Source organism: Tenrec ecaudatus, chromosome 10 (assembly GCF_050624435.1).
Source record: "Tenrec ecaudatus isolate mTenEca1 chromosome 10, mTenEca1.hap1, whole genome shotgun sequence".
In the NCBI taxonomy this organism is placed as follows: Eukaryota; Metazoa; Chordata; class Mammalia; order Afrosoricida; family Tenrecidae; genus Tenrec; species Tenrec ecaudatus.
The window spans coordinates 119,608,366-119,633,538 of record NC_134539.1 but is presented as its reverse complement, the minus strand read 5'-3'; the positions used below and the strand labels follow the sequence as shown (position 1 = coordinate 119,633,538).

The following is a 25,173-nucleotide window of genomic DNA, read 5'->3' as shown; positions in this document are numbered from 1 at the left end:
GGCGGGGAGCGCGCGCGGCCCGAGCTCCGCTGCGTCGGGGCCGCGGCCGCCCGGCGTCGGAGGGCTCAGCGCGCACGCGCACGCGCGCCGCTCCGCGCGGCCCCCGCGGGCTCGCCCCTCCCGCGGGCTCGCCCCTCTGGCGCCCCGCCCGCGTCACCCCGCCCTCGGGAGAGGGCGGCGGGGCTCAGGGAGCGTGCGCGGGGCCCGCCCCGGGCGCGGGCGGAGGGGAGAAGAAGGGGAGCGCGCGGCGAGCAGCCCGCAGAAGCCGGGAGCCGCGCAAGAGGACGGAACCCCACCCGCCAGCCTGCCCGTGCCGGTACGGGGCCCGCGGGCCGCAGGCAGGGGCGGGGCGGGGCGGGCGGGGCCTCGCGCCAGCGGGACCCCGGGGCGCTGGCGGGGCGCGGGCGTCGGGCCCGCGCGACCTCGGTCTTTACGAAACTTTGTGCGGGGCCCGTGCACCGACTCGCTGCTCAGCGGTTCTCGGAGCCTGGGCACCGGCACCACGGGGTGGGGGTCAGAGGGGCTGCAGACCCTCTCCCTCCGAGGCTTGACACCCCCGCCCCGACTCTGCTGTGGTTCCTCATCCTCGGAGCTACCCCCCTGTGGGCTACCCCGTCCCCTCGTCCCCTCGCCTTCTGCCTGACCCTTGGGCGCTCCGCCCCTCCCTGGCCTCCGCACCCCCCCACCCCCCCGCCGGCCGCGTGCATCTGTCTTTGGTGGTGTTTGTTACCTTAGAAAACAACTTGACTTTAAGCGATGCCAACTATTCAACTTGAGTATTTCTCCGCGGCGGCGGGGGACTGGGGTGCACCGTGCTAGCCTGTGCCTCTGGATTGTGTGTGTGCCGTTGGGGTGCTGTCGCTGGCTTAAGTGAGTTGTATAACTCTATTTTATTGAGGTGGATGTTGCCCTTGCTTGGTCCCGCGCCGTGTTAGGGCATCACAGAGGAAGTGAGGAGGGGCTCGCAAGTACCGCTTCTTCTGTGTAAGGCATTTAAACATTTTAAAGATATGTCTAACCACCCCCCAGCAGGTCCTGAAGGCACGTTCCAAGTGCTACCTCGTGAGCTGTTCTGCAGTTTTATGAGAGATTGATGGGCAGGGAGAGGTGTACTGTCCGGGTTTTCAGATGTGAAAACGGAGGCGAAGAGCTTGTCCCTGGTTCTTTGCGAAGCTTAAAGGCACTCGGATCCAGAGCTTTTAACCCAAAGTTTCCTGGATTCCCTGGTCTGGAGGCCACTCAGCAGTATAATGGAAAATTCAGGAGCCCCCTCCCTGAGACTGTACAGATCAACTGAAAGCCTTTCGGGTTAGTCCTGCAGGCTCCATGCCGGGGACTCAGCTCTGCCATTAAGTTACAACTGCTCCGTGCTTACCTCTTGGCTCTTTAAAACAAGGGAAACAAAGGTTTTGTGTTCTTTGCAAAGTTAAGTGAGGCTAGCTGGAAGCTTCCCTACCTTGAATATCTCTGGGGTCCCATTAGACTCACAAGGAATGAGGCTCCCCTCCAGGCACACTTGAGAATTCACTTCAGGCATAAGCTTGGGGGTGGGGTGGGGAGGGGGACAGGCCCCTCACCCTCTGCCATGGGCTGAGGAGTGTTGGCACGTTGGCAGGCAGGTGAAGGTATGAAGGAACCTGCACGAGGCAGTTTGACACATGGGCCCTCTTCCTGCCTCCAGCTCTGACTCATCTTCTGACGCTTGGGGGAGGAGAGGCAGTCGCCTGATATATTTGTCTTTCTCCCATAAAACGAGAGCCAGTGTTCCTCATTCCCAGTCTGTTGAACGCCAGTGTCTGTGCTGAGTTCTCCTCTGACATCTTGCATACTGGTTGACAGCAGGTATGGATTCTTTATTATTCTTAGTAGAATGAGACAAATGTGTATTTGTATTATAGAAAACTAGTCAGGTTTATGAGTCTAGGCTAGGGAATCCATTGGATTCAACTGTAGCATTTTTAAAAAGATATATTAAAGGGAGGAATCTGTGTTTGATGGATTCTCTTGTACTTAGAACTGTAAAGCGAGGTGCATTAAAATGATGCGTTTTCCCAGTCTTATAAGAAACGCTCTAATTGTTCCGTGTGAAACATTTATAGCTTCACTGATAAGATTAAAACCTTCTTTTTGAGCATCTTTCCTAAAAGTAACAGCCTTATGTTTATCAGATTGTGTATATTCTTTTAGACTTTTTTTTACTTTTAGACTTTTTAATGTCTACTTTAAGACTTGCCTATTTGCAAAAATATTTTCTAGAGGAAATTATTTTTAAACTGACTGGCCCCGTTCATAGAGATTTTGCTTCTTTCCTGAACAAGTAGCATGTGTTTTAAGTACAACTACCTGTAAAGTTTTTTTTTTCTTTTTTTTTTACTACCTGTAAAGTTTTATCAACCCTAATAGCATAGTATTTATTAACCCTGATTACATAGTATTTCCCGGCGCTACAGGCAAATGCAGACTCCTTTAAAACAATTTTGAAGCAGTTGAATTATTAGGATCCCAGGCTTTAATCTCAATTGCAAGTGAAAATTTAACCCAGCTAGAAACCAAAACCTCCAGGACTCTACTGGTCTTCTTTTCTTTGCTTATAAGGAGGCACCCAAGGCCTGGAGAGTTGCTAAAGCAACAGCGTGCCCGGGTGTAAACTTACAGAGCTAACATTGAAGATGGCAGCTTTAGTTATTTATGAAAACTCCTCTGAGAGGAAGACAAAGGATGTTTATGTGGGCACAGTTCAAATCAGTAATTTCAGGAACTGCATGAACTAGAACAAAATTGTGTCTGGAGTTGATGGATTTATTTATTCAGGGTTCTTTGAGGACTTGGACTGCGCTAAAGGCACACCAGTGAACTCTGGAACGGCAGGTCCCTGACCTGTAAAGAGGACATGCTCTCTCCAGGTTGACTAGACTTGTAATGGTCCTCAGTTCCTGGATATCAACCCTGTATTTACCTCACCTTTTAAAATTACAATGCACAAGAGAGGGCAGAAAACATAAATGGGCAATTTAATGAATTATCTGAAGTCAACCGGGAGTGTACCATCTTACAGTTCAAGAAATCCACACACACACCCCACCCCCCACTCTACCTGAGTGACAACCTGTTTACCTCCCAAGAGGTAACCTAGCTAGGTAAACTTACAGTCACTTTTAGGGGAATTGTTTTCAGTCCTCTGAATATAAACCTCTAAACAGTATAGTTATTTTCCTCCCTTTTAAAGACCTTTGTGCAAGTACAACCAATAATAGGTATTCTTTTGGATTTGATTTTTTTGGCCTTTAGACCAACATCATATCTGTTTCTTTCATGTTTCAGTTTTATTTTCATTTAAGTTCCTGCAGCATTACATTTTAAAGATTGATTTTTGTCTTTGCCTACAACCGTGGTTAGTTTTTGTATGGACATACCACGCTATTGATCTGCCCCCTCAGTGTGTGTGGCTTGGGGCACTAAGGTCATCAGACTGCATCAGCTGGACCTGCTGTCATCGTTGGCATCTTTTGTGCAGAAGGCCTGTTCTTCAAAGGGGTTGTTCCATTTACATTCCTCCAGTGGGGTCAGCCTTGAATTTATAACCCACTGGCTTTGTTGTTTAACCACAGAGCACTAGGATGTTTCTTGGGTGAATGAATAAAGTAAATGTCACTTGGGTGGTCTGATCCATGGAGTTCCAGTGTATTTGTGCTTAACTGTCTCATTTGGACCAGCCTACCACCCAAATGCCACTGAGATGGTTTTCCCCGGGGTTCGTTTGCAAACTGCCCGCTAGCATCCTTCCGGTTGCTCCTTGTGAAATAGACAAAGGATTATAGGGAAGTTTAAATATGCAAAATGGAATGCTAAGGTAAAAAGCCTGGATTACTTTAGGTGTTTTAAAGGTGTGAGTTAATGTCGCCTTGGAGCCACCTGGATTGCCTTAACTTGGTGATCTGCATTGTGCTCCTGAGAGCTTGTCTTGTACCCAGACCCCAAGGTGCAGGCCAGGAGTGTTGGCTTAAGTGTGTGTGTGTGGGCAGGAACCCAGACCAGTCCTGGCCAAATTATATTACCTCTGGAAGCTGGAGACTCATATGCTTACACGCATGCCACTTATTTCCCAAGAAGCAGTGAGCATATTTCATGACTCAGAATTCCTCAGCAATTCCCGAGTACCCACAGCATCTCTGTGATGGGAATGAATGGCCATTTTTACCAACTGGAAAATGAGCCTGAACCTGCTCTCCCAGCATCCCTTTGTGACAGCACAGACTGTTTGGTTTGCTTTTTGAGCAGGCTTTTGTGAGGTTAATTTTGAAGTAATTTAACTCATGTGCCATTTTGCTGGCTGGATTTACCTTGTGTGTGGACACTAAATTCAAATATGTGTTGTGTAGCTACTGTGTGCTAACAGCCCACTTTTGAGAATCATGTCGGCCTCCACAGTGCCTTCAGGGGATCATGAGCAGAAGGGCAAGGAAGGAATCGTAGACCCACAGCGAGGAGGCCGCTGGGGACTCCTTTTTTCTTCTTCTGTACTTCTTTACAGCATCTTGCAAAATGGCTACATTGCTTAGTTTTCAGTTCTTATTTACATAAATCATAAATATTCCTGTGCTTATTTATTAAAGCCCCCACCCCCAGGTTCTCAAATGCATTACTTTAATAAAACTACTTATACATATAAATTAGAAATTTTTAAGAAAAGCTACCCTCAGGAAAAGATAAGAACCCTGTCTGAGTGCCAGGGGAGAAACCCTGTTTGTGTTTTTTGATAGCCTGGGGCTTCCAGGAGGAGGTATCTACCCAGCAGCTCCAGTAACAACCTATTACAGGAACAGAAGCCTGGGTGCCAGGGTCATGGCCAGGCCATCATATGAGGCCCATGGCCCACACAGCTCACCCCCACACTTCCCAGTGTCACTTGCAAATTGTCCAAGTGACCATCTGCCCTGTTTGGTCACCCTTTCCATACCCTTTGCCATCCTGAAGTCCGAGGGGCCAGAAAAGTGCTTTGAGCATTTATGTGCGACTACGGAGCGTCTGTTTCTGTCCCTGCATCCTTTCCCCACCAACGCTGATGGCAGAGTTTCCAGACTCATCTTTGAGTTTGTGGGTATACACGAGGAAACTGGAGAGCGCGCCCGTGGAGCACCGCCTTCCCCGTCTGGAGGAGCGGTTGCACAGGTGACCCTGTCAACCTGCCTCTAAGCCACTCAGCGCGCAGGCGTGCAGAAGCATGTGGTGGACTAGCCAGGTCCCCTGGCGACAGCTTGCGGATCCCGAATGAAGCCTGAGTGGACAGATGTTCAGAGGCCAGTGCATTCTCAGACTATGTGTGGATAGTAATTAAGGACAATTTTAACAATGAATGCGACACTGTTCCTTCAAGAGATGAAAGCCCTAGGAAATAACTAGGACCCTCTGCTTGTTTTACTCTTATTTAGCTCAAATTGAGATTCTTCCCTTTGCTAGAAGAGGGCTTGGAAACCTCTAATACCCCTCAATGCAGTAGGCTTGCTCTCAGTATGAGAAGGGCAGGTTCCCTCCATCCCACTAAAGCTGGTGCTCTCGACCTAATCAAGAGACTCAAGTGTTGCGCTCTTGTCCTGCGAACTTGATTCTAATTTCTATTTTTTTAAAGTAATAGTGAACTTTTAAGGACAGAGCTCTTGTGAAAAGACCTATTTCTGATGGGTGGACCTGCTTCTCAGAATGCACTTGTGACTTTGACACTTTTGCCTCAAACTCCAAATTACGTGGGTTCATTGCAAAGGTGTGATTTTTAAAAATTACTTTGTCTACATAAATCAAAGCTCACCATGTAAGCATGTAGCTATGAAACATATTTAATTTCTACCACTTACTCTTTGAAGTATTTAAAGTGTTACTTATGTGGGCTTTTGCACAAATTGGCTTCTAGTTATCATCAAACAAGTTTTAGTGCTGTGGAATTTCGCAGGCATTTTCTTAGTTCAGGTTTATCAGCCTTCCACACCCTCAAACCATCTCGTACCACTTAGGATTTTTAAAGATTGATATCTGCATTACAGAGAAGGCACAATCAGAAGGATCTTAGGTTCTTTAATTCCGTAATTTATCCTTTATAGGGGGTAGTCTTTAGATGGACTGGTCTGCCATGATCAGACTGTGTGAATAAACAGACAGCTCTGGTCCCCGTGGGGGCTGCTCACTTTCTGTGTCGCCCGGGGAAGCCTCCTCGCCTCCCGTTGTGCCTGGGTGCTGTCAGGGCCCACGGATGAGGAGTCTGCCTCAGCAGGCCCACAGGGGGATAGACTGAAGGGACTCCTAAGAGTGGTGCTTCTGCACTTTGGTGTGGCTATGGATCGTCTGGGATCTTGTTAAACTGAGGATCTGATTCCTACACCTCCTCAAGCTCCAGATGGTGTCCAAGCTGCTGGGCCGGACCACTGCCAGAGCAGTGATGGGCTGTGGAAAAGGATCTGTGTTCTCCAATGAAATAGAGGAGGAGGCGGCGCTTTAAAGACAATGCAGCATGCCTTAAGTGGATTGGAGGGGGAAACCTGACTGAGAATCCATGGGATACCAGCAGCAGACTCGTACTCTGCTTCAATCCTGTGCCCTCCCTGCATTATGATGGCACCCGAATATTACTCTTGAGTATGAGTCACCTAATTATCCCCATCTTTTATTGTTATTCAATTGTTTTTTATGTGTGTTGCTATAAACTGATACAAATCTCAGCATAGGGCTATGCACAATTACCTCTCTATCCCTGTCCCCGTTACTCTTACTGCCTAACACACACACCCCAAACGCAATGTGGTAGCGTAATAATTTTTATTGTCCTCGGAATTGGGCGTGGCATGGTAGGGACTTGCCTTTGCTCCACAACATCCAAGGCCTCACCTGGGAGAGCCAAACCTGGGTGACTGGACTTATCCTGGGATTTCCCCGACACAGCTAGTGGTTGATACTGGGACCTGAACCCCTACATGTGACCTCAGTTCCATTGGGGGTCTTCCACGGGGTTTGGACATTTTCACAGCAGGACAGCTGGGTTCCACGAGCTTGTGTCCTAAGAAAATACTGAGTCCGACAGTTTTATAACCTCTCCCTGCCATAGTTGTCAGTTCTGACTCATAGTGACCCTATAGGACAGACTAGTACTGCCCCTGTGGGTTTCCGAGACGGTAACACTTTATGCAATAGCAAGCCTTGTGTGTCACTCCTACTGTACTCTGTAGGTCGAGGCACTCACAGGGGTTTTGGCAGGTTCAAGAGTAGTATTTGATGGGAGGACTGTCAAAAGTCTCAGGGTAAGCGCACATGGGATGGGAGAAATTGTGGGCATCTCTGTCACATACACAGTACCACAATCCCCACCATGTAGCTAATCTTCAGCACATGTTGAATCCAGTAAGTATTGAATGGGTGAGAAGTACTTTAGACCCTGAGCGGGGAGGGAGCACTCTCTAGAACTGATTGTGATTACACAACTCATTTTAAAAGTGATTTAACCGTGGTGGTGGTGGGGAGATGTTCTAAAATTGATTGTAGTGGTGACTGTACAACATTTCTTGTCACCTAGAAGAATCTTGTGGGCATCTGCCAACAGCTTAGCTTTTTTTTTTCCTTTACAAATCTGTATAGATAGTTACTTTAGGGGAAGGGGAAAATGTTACTACACAGGTTTTTCAGGTGAAAAAAAAAAGACGAAGCACATTGTAGGCGGCACAGCGGTTTTACTCTTTGGGTTTTGATCGCCCAGTTGGCAGTTTGAAACCACCAGCCGCTCCTCAAGAAAAAGAATGGACGTTCTACAGCCATAAACAGAGTCTGGGGAAAACTCACAGGGGTGCTATGAGTCAGCATTGACTAAAAGGCAATGATTTGTTTGTTTTGGTTAGTATGTACTGGGACTCTCTCAAATTCCCAAAGCTAAAAATATCTTAGGTCATTTTATAGATGCTTCTCCAGCACAAATGTGATCATTTTCTGTTGACTCAGTGTGAGGACAGAAAGTTGTGCCTTAGTTCTTTGGCTGCTGATTCTCAGGCTTTGTAATGGCTGTTTGTGATGACCGAAACCCATAGTCGCCGCCCCATGGAGGGGGTGCGCCCCTGCTTCACAGATGCAGACAGCCGTGCTGTCCATGAAGCCATGCACCGCCCCATGTCTGTCCAGGGCAGGGAGCAGGCCGTGCTGATCAGCTTATGCTCCCAGATGACAGGCCCATCGAGCAGACATTAATCTGCCTTGTCCAACACTTAGAGCTTTGATGCTTTTAAAGGAGACCAGCATCATTTCTGACGGAGCAGTTCCTGCCACTTATCAAACAAGTGCACTCTGGGGCTGGTGGGGGACACTTCTCTCCCTGGCCCAGAAGGCACGTCCCTCCTACAAGTGTAGAACAGAACAATTCCGGAAGGCTTAGTTGCAAACCATGGACAGCGATTTGGACACTCAAGTCACCCTTGTTTCAGCACATGGACCAGTGTGCTCTGCGGGAGGGGAGTGTTCGCTCAGAGCAGGCAGTCCTGGCCCTCCAGTGTGGGTGGGTCAGCCTGCTACTTGTCATGGCTCTCCTTTCCCTGCCGCCCAGCACATATTGACTGAATCGAATGTGACCCAGCTGTGAGGTTTTCTTGTGACCAAGCTATGCTCATTCACCTTAGAAGCGGCCCACAGTAGGGCTGCTGGAAATGATCTGGGCCCAGTGCTGCCAAAGCCCCTCGGCTGCCAGGTGGTGGTGTCTTTTGTACTGGATGGCTGTACTAGTCCGTGGCCATGGCTCCCATTCTGGGCAGTCAGGAAAACTGGAGCAGCTGGCTCAGCCCAGGTGGGCCCAAAACATTCTATAAGCAGCATTTAAACAAGTTGTCCTTGTGCTGTGGAGGTGCTGGCTGGTGGGAGAGAGTGCTGTCGGTCGGGCAGAGAGGGAGGGCACAGCCGCCCTGGCCAGGCCCGTAGCACAGCAGTGCGACGCCAGGACACCTGGGATCTTTTCCTGGCTCCGGTCCGTGTTTCCTCCAAACTGTGATCAGTCTACCTTTTCTCAATCTTGTTCCCCTCAGTCTGTAAAAGGGGACAGGAGTGTTTGGGAGGAACAGCCCCGGATCTGTGCCCTCTGAGTGCTGGCAGGAGATTGGTGGGCAGCAGCAGGGAGAGAGCCCCGCGTCTGGCTCACTTGGATTCAGTCCCAAGGACCTGCAGACTGTTTTCTTTTCCCTGGAGCACCAGTTACCCGGTGGCTATTGGAGTGGTGAGAGTTGGTGGGCTGGCTCACCCATTACCCACCATTGGGCCTTGATGAAGACCTTTCTGAGGAGCCCAGGGCTCCCTTCCCTGGGGAGTGCCGGCAAGTGGCTTCCCCCATGCTTATTTGGGAGGCCACAAGGCTGAGTCCCTCTTAATTAGACAGTCACCAGATCAGCTCTTTGGAAATATGAGCATTTCCCACTTCCCCCACGGAGCAGGCCTCAGGCCTCCTGTGTTTAGCAAGGCAGCAGCGATCTTGCTGTCATAAAAGGGTGATAAAACTCACTGTCCTGGCTCCTAATGACTCTCCAAGAGTAATAGACACTTTGATGACTTGGAGGTCATGGTTCCTAGAGGTATACTTAGGTCAAAACTCATGAAGATCGGCTCCTGATCCAGACCAAGGGCTTTCGAATACACCACACCCTCAGTAATGGAGTATCCCTTGTCCCACCTGTTGAGGCTGAGGTTGGTTCTGGTGCCCCTGCACCCCTTGGGGATGCATTGGGGGAGCGCATATCTCAATGAGCACCGACAGTAAGTCAGTGTCATTGGTTACACCCAACTCAGAGCGACCTTATAGGACTGAGTGGAACTGCTCTTTGGGTTTGAGATAGTCTCATCTTTGTCCCTCAGATCAGCTGGTGGATTTGAACTGTTGACCTTACATTTAGCCTCGGTAACCCACGAAGGCTCTTTATAGACTATAAAACATTGCGATTTGAGAGTAAGAGGAACTGAATGTCTAAAATCTCAGGAAACTAGAAATTCTTCCTAATAGACATAATGTATAACAGTAAATATCTTTTTATCTCCAACACACAGCATGCAGTGGGATTCATCTTGGCTCTTAGAATCAGTAGAGCAATGGTTCTCAACCTATGGGTTGTGACCCCTTTGGGGGTTGAACACCTCTTTCACAGGAGTCACCTGATTCGTAACAGTAGTAAAGTGACAGTGATGAAGTAGCAACGAAAATAATGTTATGGTTGGGGGGGGGGTGTCCCCACAACATAAGGAACTGTATTAAAAGGTCGAGATGCGTGAGGAAGGTTGAGAACCACTGCAGTAGAGGCTGGTGGAGCGATTTAACCACACCCAGGGCAGGTCAGTACCACATGCTCAGTAATTTAAATAGATTTTTTTTTTGGAGACCACGGCCTTCAAATTGCCTGCAATTATTTCCACAGAAATGTCACATCACAGGTTACTTAAAGCTAATTGGATTTCTTAAGTGTTCAGATGTCACAGATATGGTAGGGACAGCTATTTTTAAGTAGACCACATCAAGTGTATCTGCTTTTTCCAGAATTTATCCAATTCAGTACTTTTTGTTTTAAGTCAGTTCACGAAATGCATAATTTTTGTTTGGGGAATGTTTTCTAAGTTCATCAAAATGCATAATTTTTGTCACGGAGTTGGTTCCAACTCATGGCGACCCTCTTTGGATAAGGAGGCACTGCCTGTTCCGCACCACCCACTGCTGCAGCCACTGTTGGCCCCTCTGCCTGAGGGGCTTCCTCTGCTCTACCGTGGTCACCTGCTGTTCATAGGGTTTTAGTGGCTGGGCCCTCAGAAGCAGACCACCCATTCCTTCTTCGTAGTCTCAGTCTGGAAGCTCCACGGAAACCTGTTCACCATGGGCAACCCTGCTGGACCAGTGAAATGCCAGCAGCCCAGGTTCCAGCATCACAGCAACACGCAAACCACCACCGTGCCACCAAATGACAGACAAGTGATGCATTAAGTACATCACATAATACTCATTTTTATACCTTTGTAAGGCTTTTATTTTAGAATTAGGTGTGTGTGTGGGGGGGGGCATCCTAGCTGGGGAAGTGGGCAAGAAAGGTATGCGGTATGAACGAACGTGCTTTTGGGAAGATCTGAATACTCCCCTCCCCCCCCAGTTACCAGGGACCACCTTCAACACGGACAGCCAGCTTGCTCAGGAGCCAAACCACTGGGCAGGTCTCTGTTTCCCCCCTTCCTGAAATAGGATGGCTGTTTCCTCTTAATGATTGCCAGAGTTAGCCGTACATTGATTTTCCGTATTGGCCTCTAAGGCTACTTTTCCTACCTGTTAATCGATAGGAAGTGATTTGTCCACATCCTTGAGAAAGAACGCCCGCTATTATAGAAAACGACAATTTCACAATGCTTTCCCCTTCCCGCTCCACAAACCCTGCAGAAAGCTGCGGCCAATCAATGCCATTTAAGGTACTGACAGAGGTCTGTATTTTGCAGGAGGAAACTGTAATTTGTGATTCCTTGGCGGAAGGCAAAAACAAACACCCCACTCTGGTCTTGCTTCCAAGGATGCAAGTGTGATTCCTGGCGTCTTCATGAGCTCCAGAGGCCACAGCACCCTACCACGGACTCTCATGGCCCCGCGGATGGTGTCCGAGGGGGACGCAGGAGGCATCGCGCAGATCACCTCCTCCCTCTTTCTGGGCCGAGGCAGCGTGGCCTCCAACCGGCACCTCCTCCAGGCTCGTGGGATCACCTGCATTGTTAATGCTACCATTGAGATCCCCAATTTCAACTGGCCCCAGTTTGAGTATGTTAAAGTGCCTGTGGCCGACATGCCTCATGCCCCCATTGGGCTGTACTTTGACATGGTGGCCGACAAGATCCACAGCGTGAGCAGGAAGCACCAGGCCACTTTGGTGCACTGTGCGGCCGGGGTGAGCCGCTCGGCCTCTCTCTGCATCGCTTACCTGATGAAGTACCACAGTGTGTCCCTGCTGGAGGCGTACAACTGGGTGAAGGCCCGGAGGCCTGTCATCAGGCCCAACGTAGGCTTCTGGAGGCAGCTGATAGACTACGAGCGCCAGCTCTTTGGGAAGGCGACAGTTAAAATGGTACAGACACCTTATGGCATCGTTCCAGATGTTTATGAGAAGGAGTCGCGCCACCTGATGCCTTACTGGGGAATTTAATGCTACCAAAGCTGCATCAGCAGCCCCTGGCGCAGGCTCAGCGCCTGCCACGCACCGGCTGCTCCCCGCCCCCTCCGTCAAATGGGCAACTTCCGGTTCTCCTTGAAGTGATTTTACACTGGGTGTTCAGATTTATTTTAAGAGCTAGAAGGGAGGGGAAGGACAAGGGGAATGCATACATTGCTAGTACCATTTTTTAAACTAACATTTTGGATAGTGTTTATGAAACTCTTTAACTGGCTTTTAATCATTTTTAATCATTTGAACAGTTTATAAACTGTTGAGTTTTGCATTCTTTGGAATCCTGGGTCTTTCGGCATCGCTGCAGGTGTGGGAGGGAGAGTCTTGAAAACCCCTTTCTGTGGGCCCCTTAACTCTGTAGAGACCAGCTGTGCCCAGGCTGCTGCCCAGACCTGCTTAGGGAAGACAGGCACCAGCTTCAGTCTCTATTGGTTTGGCCTTACTCTTTCCTTTTCCCTCTCTTATTAACTGTTCAGTCAGAACCTTTGTTAGTTAGCTGTTAAGAAATCACAATGAATCTGCTGCAAAAAACCCTCTTGGAATCAATGTATCCCAGGACTATATTAGCATTATTTTTAATAAATCTATCTGCTTAACATATCAGCGTTTTTATTCATCAGAACTGCAGAGTGTGTGTGTGTGTGTGTGTGTGTGTGTGTGTGTGTGTGTGTGATGGAAGAATATGGCTGACAGATGAAGAATGCTACAGAAACCCAGCTGGTTCCTGTCAGCCCTCCTGGTGCCCTTTCCCTGGTGGCCTCGGCCATGAGGCCCCTGGGAGCTCCCTAGCTCACTCCTGACTCCCAGGTAGGGGAGCTGCTGCCACAGAACTTCCGTGTTCTTCATTTTTGGGAGGGGTTGTACTCTGCGTACTTGTGGGATAATTTCCCAGGGTGTTGGCGCGGTAGCAAGAGGCTACAACTAGAATGCTAGTAGATGCAAATCAGTTATAGCCCATGTTTTACCGGAGTCGGTGGCAATGTTTTTCAGTACACATGTTTGCCCACTTTTATAAAACGGTTGCCTAAATAGGGAAATTAGAATAAAGTTATGAATAGTTTTTATGGGAAATCGAGAACTCAAATGCTGCATCAACATGATCAAAACCGGCGCGGAAACCGCCTCTAAGTCAGGTGGCATGAGTGGTTTGGGATCGGCTCCTCACCCCAGCGCTGGCCCCTTGAACCCAGCCAGCGACGGGCGGGCTTGGTAGCGGGAGTTCCCTGGAGCAGTCCTGGTACACATACTTGGCTGTGACGGAGTGTTGTGAGCACTTGGGGAGCCTTGAGGGCTTTGGCCCCTGCTCATGGGATGCGCATCTGCAGTCCAGCCAGGAACGGCCCGAGTGAAAGCCCAGAAGCCGAAGCGCTCGTCTCTCTGTCTCACTCTCAGTGGAGTTTTGTTTAGAACAAGCTAAACATTGGAAATATTTTATAGGCTAACCTTTAGCATGTCTGAACATGCCACAGAGGGCCACTGTTTATGAAATAAGTAAAACCTTAAAATACACATGTTAACTTTCACTCAACACAAAAGGTACCCAGCCCACTTCCACAGCCCCCATAGGTGAATACAGCAACAGCTACAAAGTAATGAGGCTTCCCTGTCCATGAATACTTTTTCGAAGTCACATGATGATCACATCAGAAAACAAATAATGGGATCAAGGAACACTTGTGTTCTAGTGACGTTTTTGTAAGAAAAGTATTGATGAAGTGACATCTTCACCAGGAAGCTGGACTTGGCCTCGTGAGAAGAAGCCTCACCACACTGCTACACAATGAGAGCAACATTTGCTGAAGTGACAGACAATACCGGTGCCAGCCTTCGGAACAGCAGGCGCCTTTCAAAGTGGCAGGGCCTCCATGAGTGGTCACAAGGGCGGCTATGACAGAAGGCGTTGGGAGGGTTTGTTGTGGGCCCTAATGCACAGCAGGTGCCCCAACTTTTCTGTAATGACATCTCTAAACAAAACAGAGAACTCCTACACAAAACGATCTCAAAGATGCAACCTTTATGGAAGGCTAAACTAGTCGTCACGGGGAAAAACCCCGAGCCAGGTGATCATATCCTAATATGCCTCTTCTAAAGCACGTCCAGACAAAACCTGCACACCAAGTTCTAACATTTGAAAAGGCAAAATACAATATCAAAGAGAAGGAAAAGTGTTCCTTAATCGCAATACTCAAGCCATGGGGGGAAGCTGCCTAACACAATACGAGGTATGGGAATAAGTAACCTTGGTTACTGTTTCCAAGGACACTGGGCTCGGCTAACAGGAGAGAGGGTGAAGCTGAACGTAATACCGAGTCATTTGAATGAACATGTACAAAGAAAACTAGCACACTGATATCCCATGCTCTCCGAATCCTCACTGGTCGGACGTCGGGGCACATTCCCTCTCATTACACAGATATACAAAGGAGTAAACAGTCTTCTTCGCAAAGGCTTTTTGTTGGGGTCTGCCGAATGTTCATTCTTCTCGCACCTTTTGCGGAAGGACTAAGCCTATCACACAGGTCAGCAGACATTTTATTTGAGGCATTCTGGAATTGACGCAGGAATGCGAACCAACATGGTTAACAGGTGAGCACATAGTTTAAAATGTCATTGATCCAGGCCACTGCCACTGAAGAACAGTTCATAAAGCATTTGCAAAACAAAACAAACCCCGCTCAACATGTCAGGAAGACGGGGCAGGGGCAGATCATGTTATCATGACTCCATTGTGGGAGGTGAAGCCGATTAGAAACCTGCTCAGAGTCTGTCTGGTGCTGTGAGAAACCCTGGGGCTGCTAGGCATGGAGCGGAGCTCCGAGGTGCCGGCACGAGCCTGCTGGAAACCAGCCTCCTGGACTGTCCACACCCCACGCTGCCTGTGGAGGGGAGGGCCGAGCCTGCACAGTGGCCATTCAGAGACAGCTGTCTTAGTGATTTAAGAGCGAGTATGAAAGAAAACATTTCTGCCATCAGCACTTCCCGGTGCATCTTGGCACCTGACAGGTAAAGGAGGAGCCTCATTAAGAATGGCTTAATGAACTATTCGCACCTTTCCTGGAGAAGAGGGAGGCAAGAAGTTTAAGAGGGGCCAAGGTGGTAGTCCCTCAAGTCCGGTCCTGAGACGGGAAACTAATGATGTTCAAGCGACAGGTATGTGGGCAGAACCATCCTGTCTGGCTCACAACTGAAACCACGTCTAGGGCAGACAGCCCAAAGTCACCCAAGCAAATACGTACCACTCAGGATCTCTTCATAGAGCACATTCTTGACATTTGGAGACACAGTTTTCTAACAATGGAATGTCCTTCCAACTCTGTCCGCAGTCTGCTGACATTCTGACCCCCTCTCCTGATTTTATGCATTCAGCTTAAATCAATTACAAAAATGATTAATCTAGAATTAACACATCATATAATAGTTCAGCCATATCAAGGAGGGTTGTGCACCCATCGCCACTATCAACTCTGGGACCATTCCATCCCACTGTGTCCACTGATGTTAGGCATTCAATTCTAATGGCAAGACCCTTCCCTACACCTCACCTGAAAGTCGGGCCATTTCTGAGAATTCCCTCCCGCTGTTTCTAAATCACACACCTCTATGATCAACGGACATCTTACCATTCTCCTCACAGGGCCGGGAACTCCATCTTCTAACCCTGAATGGATTAACAGCTCTTCTCTCAGAGAGAGACTGCACAGACAGGCAGTGTTGGTCTTTCTACAGTTCTCTGTGGAGATTTGGAGAGAAACCCCTGAAAAGGTATTTCAGCCTGTTGCCTTTCCACACCTTATCTGAAAGCCCTCCCTGTTCCCTGTCTGTGGTTTGTGGGAGGTCAAGCAGGCGGCTGGCTTTGAGTCGGGGCACCTAACAGAAAAGGCCTGCATCCCGAGACACCAGGGCTGGGGTGCTCTGTAAAAGGAACTTTCTTCTGCAAAGCTACTGTGGATGTCTAGGGAAAATGTTTCTTGAGCCTTGATAGCTTTAGAAGTGAGGGGGAAAGATGTAACTGGTTCAGCTGAGACAGTGGAGTTGAGAAATCTGCCTACACCCACCAGCCACGGTCCAATGGCGAGAAGTAGACGTTTCCTACAAAAAGATAGGATCCATGTTTCATCACATTTCCCCTGTTTATTCATTTCATACGGTAACAAACCAAGTGCAGAGGAATGCACCCTACTTCACAGGAGAGGAAGTGTCCTAGCTATAAATAAGCACTGGCTTTGAAGCAGTTTTGCCAGTTCCATTTAGACAATAATTTAGTTTTCTTCAAACGTCAATTCTTCACAGTTTCAATACTGCAGCAGCAATTGTTCCTTAGATAAAAGACACAGTGGCCCCTGTTCTAAAATGCCCTGTGAGAACTACTAAATGACAGCCAGCAGGCTTCTGCTGCCACATGCATCTTGGGCAGGGTGCTCTTATCTCCCTCAAAGCCCAAAGGCTGGCAGTGGAAAGGAGGGGCCAAGTTTGCTGCAGGATTGACACAAATCACGCCAGATTCCCCCACCGCCCTGCCTTTGGGGGATTCTTCCTAGAAATGGGCTTCGGAATCAATACTTGCATTCTGTTAATTTGGTCCTTGTCATGCCCTGGGGTCCGATGGAAAAACAAAACAAAACAAAAGCTGGTTGGTGCTTCGGAGGGGAGCTTTTCAGAGCAAATCAGGAAGGATAAGACCAGGAGGTTTGGGTTCAACGCAGTTGATCCAGAAGTTGGCACAGCTGGCATGATATTGGTGCCCTCCATATGCCAGCTTGAAACTGTCTGTTTCTGAGTTGAATGCCTGCCAGACATAAACAGAGAGGAGGGACAGTCAGACTTATGCACCAAAGTGCTCACCAGCGACCAATATGGAGTCTGCTCTCTGCAGCGTCGCAGGCCAATGTGACGCGCACACAAAAGCTAGGCAAGTGGCTACAGGTACCCAAGGGGAAACGTCTTTGCTGCTGAATTAAAGACACAGAAACCTTTACCATTAACTCCAGCTTCAGCAGAAGTAAAACTGTTCTTAGAAAAGGTAGACCGAGGCTATGGTGGGTGGGGCAGTTCATGACAAAGGGACTAAAACTGCCATGGGCTATCGGTGAATTTCTCCCTCACTTCGGAGAAAGCTTCTTTCCACCAAAGGATTAGAACATGTAATCCCTTAAATGTCTGCATTTATTCAAATTTCTGTGGCCAATGACCATCCTCTGATCAAAGGAAAGTTGTGAGAGGAGTAGGGAGCAACAATACAAGCTCATGAGGGCCTAATGCCAGAGGGAGCTGATAACGAATACTGCACAAGCATGAAGCTCACACAGGTGTGGGGTTTACCCAAAAGGAAGGAACAGCCAGCACCTACGAATTAGCTCCCAGGGAGGAATGCTTAAGGGTCGATAAGAGTGAGCCAGGGACCAGTGGTTCAGACCTCAGCCACTTGCGCACTACAAATACATAAAGCAAAACGGAAGCAGAAAGAACTGGGTTCTGTGTGTTGGAGAATCCACACCCTGAAGCTGTCTAGCTCTGATCCTTCTGGGCCCACCTACAACTTCCAGAAGTTGCTTGCTCTGTTGCCCTGTTCTTCACAGAAGTGCACGGCCAGAAGCCCAGGATGTGAATACAGGCATGCACACAAGACAGGAGTGATCCACAAAGACATGTTAGTCCGTCAAATCAAATGTTATGCGAACAGAAATGACTCCGCAAAAGATTCATGATTGGAATAGTTCAGAAACGGCAGCGGAATCATCCGACTTGCCTTTCACAATCAAAATTAAGAAGGAGATGCTAAGGTGATGTGTAACTGGTTCATACTTTTTTAGGATGTTCCTCTGCAGGCTTCTCTTCTTTCTGAAATAACGTTGAAACCATAAGGTCAACACAATTCCCAGCACAGGACCTGCCTCTCGCCTCCAAATGAATCCTTCTCGGTTGAGCTTTTTCTCTTTCTCTCACCCCCACCAGGGCGAGGGCTGCAGGCCCAATGCCAACAATGCTTGTTAGAAACAGGACCACGGCCCTTCCCTACTGGCCGGAGGAGAGAACTGGCTGCTGGGGCCTCACACAATTCCACCTCTGGTCCCAGACCCGGCAGTGGCGTGGGCGAGCTGAGGCTGCCTTCTAGAGACTGTTCGAGAATTGCCCTGCCACTGGCAAGAGGCGTGTGTGCCACTTACCCGGCTCCTGGAGTCCACGTTCAGCAGGCACACCCCACAGGCCAGCTCCTGAGCGTTTTTGATTCCAGGACGCAACATACAAGAGGAAAAATCCAGCGAATTTTCATCTGGCTGTGAGGATGACAAGACGAATGGGGAAGAATTCAGTGATTCCAAATGCTGGTGGCTTCACCTGTGAGCCACTCATCCCCCGAGGGTCCAGCTGCATCGCCAGTACTACCCCTCAGCTTCTCATCCACTTACGCTCTGGGTGCTAGGGATGCAGGCTTGATCAAGAAAGGGCCCCTGTCTTCAGAGAGCTCAGTCTAGAGGGGGAGCTGCGTGGCTGTCAGGTGATTCAACACGGGGCCACTGGAGCCATCCAATCTTGGGGCTTCAGACAGGGTGGCCAGGGCCCAGACAGGGAGCAAGGAGCTTACAGTTTGAGAGACTTCCTAGAATTGATGAGTATATTGGTTGAATTCTGAAGTAAGCTAGGAGAAGAGGTGGAGTAGGCTGAGATGGGGAGGGAGAACAAGCAACATAGACTGGGACTTCTAAACAGAAGACCAGGGGTGGCAGCAAGCTAGAGGATGAGAGGGACGCTTACACTAGAGCAGCGGTTCTCCGCCTTCCTCACGCTGCGACCCTGCAATACTGTTCCTCATGTGGTGGTGACCCCCAACCATCAAATTATTGTCGTTACAGCTTCATCACTCTCATTTTGCTACTGTTATGAATCGGGCAACCCCTGTGAAAGGGTCCTTCAGCCCCCAAAGGGGTCGACGAGATCCACAGGTTGAGACCTGCTGCTCTAGAAGAAGTAGACAACGAGGCTTTAAGAGGACTTGCAGAGATTGAGACTTTACCCTGGGGGGTTCTGACTGGAGTTGGACAGGGTTAGGCTTGTAGAAAGGGTGGATGCCTCTGGTTGTGGCATAAGCCAAAGGCACGGACTCTGTTAGAAAGCACGTGCAGCAGTGCAGGTGAGGGATACTGAGGACCAGAACTAAGGCGGCAGCCATGGTGAATGCAGATAAATGAACACATGTAAGAGAAGAGGCATTGAGACAGTAGCACCAAAGGACTGAATAACCTGTCCCATGTGCGTGGGGCGAACAGGCTAGGGCAACTGAGAGAATTCCTGTGGGTGGGATGTGAGAGGCGGGCCAGGTTTGGGAATGGAGTGAGCCTGGGGAGAGGAGTTCACCTTGCTACAAGCAGGACAGCGAGTTTAGTTTTTAGGGTTAAGGGGGCAGTTGGATCTACAGGCCTGGTGCTCAGGAGGAGAGATTTGGAAGTCGTTAACTATAGATAGTAAATAATAACAGCTAGTAAGTCCAGCCCTTGCTTGTGCTAAGTTCTATGCGAAGTACTGTATGTGGATTATTTAACCTCTTTCTTACAATCAATCTGAAATCTGGCGAGTGCAGCATCGTGATTCAGTGGGCAGGTACCATTGTCGGGAAGCTCAGTTATGGTACTTACAAGTTAAATACATGGCTACTCTGTGAGCCGGCAACTCCACACCTGGATTTATTGAAGAACAATCAACAATATGCCCACAAAAAAATCTTGTACCAAAAACGTCCATAGCAGCTTGACTCCCATTCGCTCACATTGGCAACAGAACAGTTGTCCATCAACAGAAAAAGGAGACACACAAACACTGGTATAGCCACACACGGGCACATCCCTCAACAAGAAAAGGCACATCGACAACACTGAGGAAATCCGACTGCATAACAATTGGGAGGACAGTCTCGCTCTGTTGCACAGAGACTTCCTAAAGAGGTGGGGCAGCTGGCGGGTTTGAACCTATGGAGCAGTCAGCAGTCCAATACTTACCCTGCACCACAAGGAACTTTTGAGGGGATAAAAATATCCCACATCACCATGGGGCTAACAGTGAGTCGGCAGTACAGATGATTTCAAAACTTCCCTTTTCTGCCAGCGACAATGAGTGCTCCTTGGCTGAATCAGGGACTAGTGCTCAAACGCAAACCCTGAAGAATGCAGCATCTCCTCCTGTAATGAGGAATGGGATGGCTCCACACACAGCATACCTTTAGGTCACTCTCTGCTCCTACCACGTTCTCCACCACTTTCTCAAGCCTAGATAACAATACAGCAATACTCAAGGCCAGATCGGTGGCACTTGTGGACCTCCATCGCGTCACTAGTGTGACATCACTTGGGAAGAAAGGGCAGTGGCACCATTACAGACCATTTCTACTCCAAGGAGACCAATGGGCCCAGTTTGCCCAGGCCAGTCGTGGTCTCAGCACTGTGAGCCTCATGTCCAGGGACATCCTTCAGTCTCTAGCAAACTGGGCAGTTGGTCACCTTGCCTCCTGAAGGCTCTAAGGGAGGATCTGTGTTCCTGCTTTTGCCAACACCTAGAGACCACGTCTTCCATCTTCAAAGCCAGAAGCATTTTATAATCAATCTGCTTCCTCAGCCTTTGTCTCCTGCCTCCCCCCTTTGATAAGGATGCCTGTGACGGACTACCTGGGCCCACTCAGACACTCCATTTCAAGATCCTTAGCGTACGCACACCGGCAAAGTCCCCTTTTACTGTGGAAGCTAACAGCCACAGGTTTCAGGGACGACAGTGTAGCCATCTTTGAAGTATCATTGTTCTACCTACAACATTTCTCCTTTCTCAGCTCAGGGTAGCCGTGTAGAACCCTGGTGAATATTTTGTCTCTAAAACCTGGTGAGAATTAGCAAAAATGACAAAAATTGGCAACCTTATTGAAAAATAACCTGCTCTGCCAGTATTCCACAGAAACTGGAAGTGTCCCGAAATGCACTGATTTCAAGTTGGAAGGTGGAACGAAGCATTTATACTGGACTGAGGATAATGCTGGAATCAAAGAGCTTGTGTGATTTTCAGTATACTAGAGATCTGGTAGTAAGGTGGGTACGCACTGGACTGCTGGCTGAAAGGTCAGCAGTTCAAAACCACCAGCTGCTCCGAAAGAGAAAGATGAGGCGGTCTACTCCCATAAAGAGTTGTAGTCTCGGAAAACCCACAGGGGCAGTTCTACTTCGTCCTACAGGGCCGCTTAGGGTCAGAATTGACTTGATGGCAGTGAGTTTGGTGAATTTTGGAAAAATCACTAGTGTTAAGACTCCTCTGTTCTCAGATCTTATATGGCAAAATGGATTCGATTTGATTTTCAGGATTGACCTTTTCTTTGTTCCAAGCCTTCTGCACTTTAATTTACATTCACAAAATAAAATCTTAGATAATAATTAACTTAGGAGCTGACATACAGGGCACAAGATGTCCTACAAAAATAGATGATTCTTTCTTCTTGAGAGACTATTCCTCCATCAGAACCCAGAAGAGACATTTTCTTCTACCACAAGAGGGAGTCTGAGTCCATGGATCAGTGGTTCTCAACCTGTGGGTCATGACCCCTGTGTGTGTGTGTTTGTGTGCACGCGCGCGTGTCCAACAACCCTTTCACAAGGGGTCGCCCGATTCATAACAGCAGCAAAATTACAGTGATGAAGTAGCAATGAAAATAATGTTATGGTGGGGGTCACCACACATGAGGAACTGTCTGAAAGGGTCGGGCATGAGGAAGGCTGAGAACCACTGCCACGGATAAAGGGACTGTGGATGGCAAAGCCTGTTGTGAAGCTTTGCCAGTGGAACTTCCAGCTTAAATAGCTACTTAAAGTGAGTTGTCAGGGAGTCAGCTCCGACACCTGGCGACCCCACATGTGCTAGAACAGAATTTCTGGCCTTAGCACCATGGCTTTGAGGCAGCACTCCAGTCTGGGACTTTGCCCTGGAAAAGGAAAGGCAAATGCCTTTCGATGTGATTCGCTTCATGGGGCTGTCACGGGAAGAAGTGAGGCTCTTTCTGCCCTTTGGAAGCTGGGAATGACCCTGTAGGCAGGAGAATGGCTTTTGAAACTCTGGCTTGGACACTCCAGTCTCACAATTTGTCAGGTTCAGGCAGGGTTATCTTCCTTGAGCCTAATTTCTTCAACTACAAAGAGGGAGAATGTACTCCTGACCTCAAAGGATTGTAACCAAGATTGAATAAGAATGAATGGAAATCATATAGGCACAACGCCCAGTAGGTCCCAGGTGCAAAATAAAAAATAATTATTGCTATCAGCATTATCAGAATCAAGAAGCCTGACAGTGGCATTTCGGTATTCAAAAACTCATCGATGGTGTGAAGGGCTGACAGCTTCGTGCACAACTGTAATCACACCCCTCGGGTTACAGTGTCCATGTTGGGGGCCTCTATACCACGGAGTCCCTGGAGTCTGTTGACTGAGCTACAGTTGAATTGAAACACAGATGTTGGTTGTATGTGGCGGTGGTCTGGAACCGAACCCGCTTCAGAGCTCACCCCTGCATAGAACAACACTTACACATCGGATGGGCTACCAAACCCAAACAGCTCTCTTGAAAATTAACAAAACCAAACTCCATGGCTTCTTTAAAAAGGCCTTGGCAAAAGTAATCCTTGGTAGGAAAAAAAATAATTGTACAGGGGCTGCCTCTGTGTCGCGTGATGACTAAGAAGGAACACGCGGGAACTTTCTAGAATAAAGAAAATACTCTGTATCTTGCCAGAGGTGTGGATAAACCCACTCAACTCACCCATCTGTGCATCTACCTCACTCCTTTAGGTGAGATGGTATATACACTTGTTGCTTTAGGAAGAAGTGTTCCCAGAGGTAGAATTCCTGAGTCAACTATTCTGAACTTTGAAAAGTCGGAATCCCGTTAATGCACTTAATTTTTATTGGGTGTTTATGCAGTGGCCAGCACTATGTTCAGACAAAGAGCCAAAAGATGAACGAAGTGTGGTCTTGGTCCCTCCCCTGGGAGTTCACAGTGAAGCAGTAGCACACTGCCAAACTCCTTCCCCAAGGGGGGTGGTATCAAGTCATATTCCCTTCTTAAGGTACAGCTCACCTTGATTCAAACCGACCAAACAAACTGAAGTTTGGCCAGGTTCAAGTCAAAACTTTGTTTTCATGTGCATTAATGTCCACCTGGTGAGTGGTGCCTTCTCTTTTATGAACTCCTCTTCTCCCTGGGCTGTTGCTCTAGTTCTTACTGATTTGGGGATTTTCTTCCCAAGACCCAAGACCTGTGCTGTCAGTCAACATCGCCACACTGTTTTCCAGTTTACCACTCACTCAATTTTTTCCCACACTTAGACTCCTGTTAAAATGCACTTTTGAAGTTATACCATTCTGCCTATATTGAGAGATATAACTACTTGATAAAACCTGTTCCTTTAGTTAACTAGAAAGTTATTTTAAAATATAATGTGGGTTCCATTAGCGTTTCCCCTCTGATTATATTACTAGAAAAAGTATCCGTCTCCTGAATTCTAGGCTTATATTACAGCTACAGTAAATCACGTCATTGAACATGTCTTCTTACCACTGATTGGCAGCCTCAAACAAAGACATACACTTCAGAAAATCAAACTTCCTGCCCCTTTAAGTTTCTGAGACTGTTACTGTTTACGGAAGTAGAAAGCCACATCTTTCTACCGAGAAGTGCCCAGTGGTTTTGAACTACTGATGTAACCACTATACTACCAGGGCCCCTACACTTTAGAAAGCAAGGCTTTTTGTCTATAGTACTTACTTGCAGGCTCTATCTTATCTTCCCTACTCTCACTTCCCTTTGTTTCACCAAACTCACACAGTCTTGAAGTTGAGTCTAATTCACAGTGACCCCTGTTGGACACAGTCGGAACTGCCTCCTAAGGTTTCCAAGGCTGTAACTCTGTTAAACTGACAGCCACAGCTTTCTCTCTCAGAGCAGCTGGTGGGTTTGAACCTTTGACTTTTTGGTTCACAGCCAAATGCTTAACTACTGTGCCAGTAGTGATTAAAAACATAACCCATCAATTGCCAACTTTAATAGTTAAGAAATACAACAAATGCAAGGTATCTAGCATCTTTAAAAAACCCGCATCAAACAAACAAACAAACCGTGTGGTTCAAAAGAGTATTAAACAAAAAGAATAACATGTCAATCATAGAACCTGACTGAAAGCTTCCAGGTTAGCTGACAGAGCTTTCTGATGAGTTTGTCTTAATATCAACTATAATTTTGATGTGTACCCGTAGGGTTTTTCTATCATGTCTCAAAATAAAAGATGAAACAACAACACACATATATATACACAAACAAACACAAAGCAAAAAACCCTCAGCAAACAAAAGGTTCCAGCAATAAGGAACAATACAGGCTTCCTGTATCAGAACAGGAATAAGGACACAGTCTTGCTCTCAAAGAGTTGACAAGCCAGTGGGCAAAAACAAGGAAACCCACAGTGACCAACAAGTGTGTGAGGTGCTATGGTAGAAAATCCATTTTGGACAGACACACACAGGAGCGACTGAAGGGAGCGTAGGATGACTTCCAAGGAAAATGAAGTACAGCCTCTGAGGCAAAAGCTGCCTAACAGAGAGGCAAGTGCAGGCCAAGGGCGGAAAAAGCTGGGATGTTCAGCTAAGGAGTTTGAACTTGACCCTGGAGACTATGGAGTGCCACTGCAGGATTTTAAATAGGATTCAAATGACATGATAATATTTGCATTTGAGAGAGAACAGCGTGGCCTTGGTGTGTAGAACAGCCTGACAGGCGATGAAGAATGGAACCCTAACCCTAGCTTGGAGGTCAGTTTACTGCATGGCAAGCACAACATTTACAGTTTATTATACTTGCTAACTGTTGGTGTTTGGAGACGCTATGCATTTTTTGCCAATACATTTCATATCACATCAAACGAGCATATTTTGTCTCTCAAAATATTTACACTTCATTTCTCACTCGATTG

General features: G+C 48.0%; 2 protein-coding genes across 13 annotated transcripts in view; one reads left to right on the top strand and one right to left on the bottom strand.

Annotated features, from left to right (window-relative positions):
- The first annotated feature begins 141 nt into the window (after window positions 1-141).
- DUSP14 (dual specificity phosphatase 14) lies at window positions 142-12,784 on the top strand. Of its 2 annotated transcripts, none has more exons than XM_075561436.1 (2): window positions 142-316; window positions 11,473-12,784. In XM_075561436.1, exon 2 carries the CDS (start codon window positions 11,571-11,573, stop codon window positions 12,165-12,167), a length of 597 nt encoding a protein of 198 aa, XP_075417551.1. In that variant the 5' UTR covers window positions 142-316; window positions 11,473-11,570; the 3' UTR covers window positions 12,168-12,784. The 2 variants fall into 2 exon arrangements, with proteins under 2 accessions (XP_075417551.1, XP_075417552.1); XM_075561437.1 differs by lacking the exon at window positions 142-316 and adding an exon at window positions 1,697-1,842.
- A 1,395-nt stretch (window positions 12,785-14,179) lies between these two features.
- SYNRG (synergin gamma) overlaps window positions 14,180-25,173 on the bottom strand; it is a 75,938-nt gene continuing 64,944 nt past the window's right edge. For 3 of the 11 annotated variants that reach the window (XM_075561427.1, XM_075561428.1, XM_075561430.1), the window contains 3 exons: window positions 18,353-18,463; window positions 17,991-18,026; window positions 14,181-16,974 (listed from right to left, as the gene is read on the bottom strand). In XM_075561427.1, the coding sequence (XP_075417542.1) occupies window positions 16,843-16,974; window positions 17,991-18,026; window positions 18,353-18,463 (279 nt within the window). In that variant the 3' untranslated portion in view covers window positions 14,181-16,842. Of the gene's footprint in view, window positions 16,975-17,990; window positions 18,027-18,352; window positions 18,464-25,173 lie in introns of all 11 variants that reach the window. The other 8 variants (XM_075561426.1, XM_075561435.1, XM_075561432.1 and 5 more) reach the window with 7 other exon arrangements.

Excerpts from the sequence above, each read along its gene's own strand:
- DUSP14 (XM_075561436.1), top strand. The coding sequence starts at position 11,571 with ATGAGCTCCAGAGGCCACAGCACCCTACCACGGACTCTCATGGCCCCG.